The sequence below is a fragment of the Rhagoletis zephyria genome, unplaced genomic scaffold (genome assembly GCF_001687245.7).
Source record: "Rhagoletis zephyria isolate East Lansing unplaced genomic scaffold, Rhagoletis_zephyria_1.1 Rzeph_scaffold_18612, whole genome shotgun sequence".
NCBI classification, from domain to species: domain Eukaryota; kingdom Metazoa; phylum Arthropoda; class Insecta; order Diptera; family Tephritidae; genus Rhagoletis; species Rhagoletis zephyria.
This window is the reverse complement of record NW_016175673.1, coordinates 1-3,367: the sequence shown is the minus strand read 5'-3', so window position 1 is coordinate 3,367 and position 3,367 is coordinate 1. Positions and strand designations below refer to the sequence as shown.

Here is a 3,367-nt window from a genome sequence, read left to right as displayed (position 1 = left end):
AAAAATTTTGTTTCTACCTCAGTTCAGTGACGAGGACTCCACCACTGTCAAAATGGCGGTGAACGGACGACTAGTAAGGCTTGCCTCGATATATCTGGCACATGAAAGGCAAGTTGCCACTTCAACGGTCATATAGCTAGTCGAGCGCTGGAACTGGGCCCTGATATTAGGAGGTGATGTGAACGCACACCATAGCACATGGGAAGCGGAGACATCAACGAACGGGGTAAGTTACTCTTTGAGTTCATACTAAAATCTGACTTTGTTATAAGCAGTAGGGGTAGCGCGCCTACCTTTCTTCTCTGATCANTCGTGATAAGCGGTTCTACCACACTATGAATTGCAAGTAAATCGAAGGGCCTGGTAAAACACTTTACTGCGGCATGTAACAAGACTATATGATAAAGCCGATAGGCAAAAAGAAAACACCTTGGTGCAGTTCAAAGACTAACGGAAATAACCATAGCCGTAGGAATAATAATAGCCATGCTGAACGTGACGAGGCCCACGAATCCTGTCGTAGGGACTTCAGTATCGCGGGAGGCGATACGCAATGGGAAATATAAAACTTAAACTTAAAGGATTACAAGAAATTATTAAGGAAAAGCAAAAGATCCTCATGGAAGGATGCAGTGTTATGGAATCTATATCAGAAGGTTTTAGGCTCAGGAAGGATCCCTCTAATTCCCCTCGTATCGCCCCGGGATGCTTGCTAAGATCCGACGGAGCGCGGACGGAAACTGGGAAGGAATCACTGGGCCATCGTCTGCGCACGCATTTTCGGACCAATCAGAGATAGAGGTCAACCGGAATTTTTTAATTGTTTTGAAAATCTTTTCATACTTTCGTGCGTAACGGAAATAACCATAGCCGTAGGAATAATAATAGCCATGCTGAACGTAAAAAACAAAGCGCGTTTATTCAAATAAATAGTTATCTTAAAACTAAATAATAAGAGCGAAAAACTACTTAAAACTTAAAAGCCTGTACCTCCGATATCCTATAGCACTGTGCTTGCTTGAATGGCACACACTTCTCCAGCAGAAAATCCCAACCATAACCAAAGCTGCAGCGTAAAATACTCAAGTAGCCACGCGAACATCTATAATAGTACTCACAACGTAGTTGATAGGGAAAATACTCATCCACCGCGGGCTGGCAGTGTGGACGATGCGGCACTGTTGTTGATGGCAGCGTATCGACGATCGTTGCGACTGTTACATGTGTTGTTGCTGCGATATTACTAGGTGTTGTACTAGCTGCATTATAATTTGGTGATGCTAATGTTGTTGACTGCTGTTGCACAGATGCGCTCTGTTGCCCCGCGCCTTCAGCGTTTTCCGCAATATATTCGACGCATTTGAAGGAAACATCATCTGTGCACTGTTGCTGTTGTGGATCAAAATATGTGCCAACTGGACATAAATCTGTGAAGGAGTTTTCGCCCATGCAGTAAATGTAGCCGAGACAATTGTTTTCAATGGCTACGAAATTGCCATCGGCTGAATGTTTGCACTCCTTGAAATGTTCAGCAAGTGTTTCTCTAGTGCAAAGACAAAGTAAAACCAATTTTCCAAATGTGGCATGCATATTTGGAAGGCTTTAAATGATTCTTTAATTAATATAATTTTACGAACTTGTGGCTGACTGCTTTCTGATGTCTTCAAAGCATTTTTAGCGCTTATATCTAGAGGAATTGAAGGTCACTGGTAAAATTCGATAGTTGAGATCTCTTATCTATTTTCAATGTCGTTCATTGGCAAATAAACTATCTATGCGTACCAATGGATGTTGCTATTTTGAACTTCGATTGACTGATATGGCATATTTCCGATAAGAGGCTTTGAACCTACAAAAGTTGAGTTAAACAAATTTAGGTAAAGGCCAATAATAACAGTAAGCAAAACAATTGTAAACATTTACTAAGAAAAAATAATTTGGTGCTTCTAACTGGTAAGAGCGATAAATTGATACCCCCGAAAGCACTTTCGTGTATTCAGTTCTTAAGGCTGAACACATATCGGAGACGTTTTTGCCTTTGCAAACTTTTTGCATAGGTATGCTTTTATTGAACAAGATTATATTTAAACTAATGTACAATAAAACTGCAAAGATAAATTAATTATACGCTAAAAATATAGTATGTATAAAACCGCTTTAGACCTGCAGCATTGGACGCTTTTCCTTTGCATCTAAATTGTCATTGGTCGTAGCGTAACCGGTGCCGCCCTGTGAAAGAACCAAATAACTTAAATCAATGCCTTTTTGTAATTATTGTCACCGAACGTACCCTCTGCAATGGTATAACATCCTTTTCAGTGAGTTTTTGATTTGTCAAAGGGTGTATCATATCTTTTTTAATTAATTTCTCTACACACTCCATAGTTACTACATCGCCGCTGCAAATAAAACATAAATTAGCTCCGTATTATTTCGCAAAACCATTCAAGCTCACGTTGGCCGTAACACCGCACATGGCACAGCATTGCTGAGCACATCGTGCGTTACAGGACACATATAACGTGCCTCCTTCGCTATTAGTGAACGGCTGTTATCACCGTCTTTGAGTAATGTAAATTTTATATCAATCAAATCTTTCACTTTTAGAGGCTTCCCGGATACAGGGCAATAAATCGTGGACTCAGGTTTTTTTGCTTTCGCAGCGCCAGCATTTGGACATTCTGAAGGTACCCAAAAACTGGGCAACTTTTTTTCATTCCCATTAGTCATATTGGAGATAGATCCACCAGCAGCGGCTATGGCGGCCGCTGATGTGCTGGGAGTGACAGCCTCAACAGGAGCCGATTTGGAGCCACTTGCATTCTCATTGACTGGTTTTCCGGCATTTACAAACTTTTCAATACATTTCTGTTGCTTGAGGTTCAATTCTTGTGCATTTTCAGTTTCTTCTAAGCGCCGAAGACGTTCATACTCCTTCAGTTTCCGGCTGTATTCATTTTTCTTGGTGATAACATATTGCAAAATGGCTTCCTTATCGAAAAGGTAGCCGTCCTTTGTTACCACCGGATTACGACATGGTTGCAAAGTCAGAGAACAACAATCGAACGATTTTACTGAATCCTTTCCAAGACGTTGGGCTTTGGTTCCATAGCCTGATTCGGCGGCATCGCGACGCTTTTCATTGTAGGTGTATACAGCTCCGGCCGTGCAATTGCGTGCATGTCGAGTCATTTTAATGATTTAATTGTGAACCAGCTTTTTTAAATAACAAAACACAAAACAAGAATCAATATTTTCTAAAGTTTATTCCGAGATGCAGAAAATAGTGGAAGCGCATAAAAACAAAATAAAGAACGTAATTATAATTTACGTTCTGAGAACTAGAAGAAACAGGGCTGCCAAATCA

General features: G+C 40.6%; 2 protein-coding genes across 2 annotated transcripts; both read right to left on the bottom strand.

Moving 5' to 3' along the window:
- Positions 1 to 885: 885 nt before the first annotated feature.
- Positions 886 to 1,773, bottom strand: LOC108380223 (uncharacterized). Its single transcript, XM_017636598.1, has one exon. It carries the CDS (start codon positions 1,588 to 1,590, stop codon positions 970 to 972), a length of 621 nt encoding a protein of 206 aa, XP_017492087.1. The 5' UTR covers positions 1,591 to 1,773; the 3' UTR covers positions 886 to 969.
- Positions 1,774 to 2,025: 252 nt separating this feature from the next.
- LOC108380222 (nitric oxide synthase-interacting protein homolog) lies at positions 2,026 to 3,320 on the bottom strand. The gene is made up of 3 exons (XM_017636597.1): positions 2,456 to 3,320; positions 2,291 to 2,399; positions 2,026 to 2,229 (listed from the first exon to the last, which is right to left on the bottom strand). Exons 1-3 carry the CDS (start codon positions 3,190 to 3,192, stop codon positions 2,158 to 2,160), a joined length of 918 nt encoding a protein of 305 aa, XP_017492086.1. The 5' UTR covers positions 3,193 to 3,320; the 3' UTR covers positions 2,026 to 2,157.
- Positions 3,321 to 3,367: the final 47 nt, after the last annotated feature.

What these genes read in the sequence shown, in the direction of transcription:
- LOC108380223 (XM_017636598.1), bottom strand. Translation starts at nt 1,590, where the DNA reads ATGCATGCCACATTTGGAAAATTGGTTTTACTTTGTCTTTGCACTAGA.
- LOC108380222 (XM_017636597.1), bottom strand. Translation starts at nt 3,192, where the DNA reads ATGACTCGACATGCACGCAATTGCACGGCCGGAGCTGTATACACCTAC. An exon ending in TGTGCGGTGTTACGGCCAAC is followed by an intron (nt 2,400 to 2,455) that starts GTGAGCTTGAAT and finishes TTTTATTTGCAG; the next exon opens with CGGCGATGTAGTAACTATGG. An exon ending in ATGTTATACCATTGCAGAGG is followed by an intron (nt 2,230 to 2,290) that starts GTACGTTCGGTG and finishes GTTCTTTCACAG; the next exon opens with GGCGGCACCGGTTACGCTAC.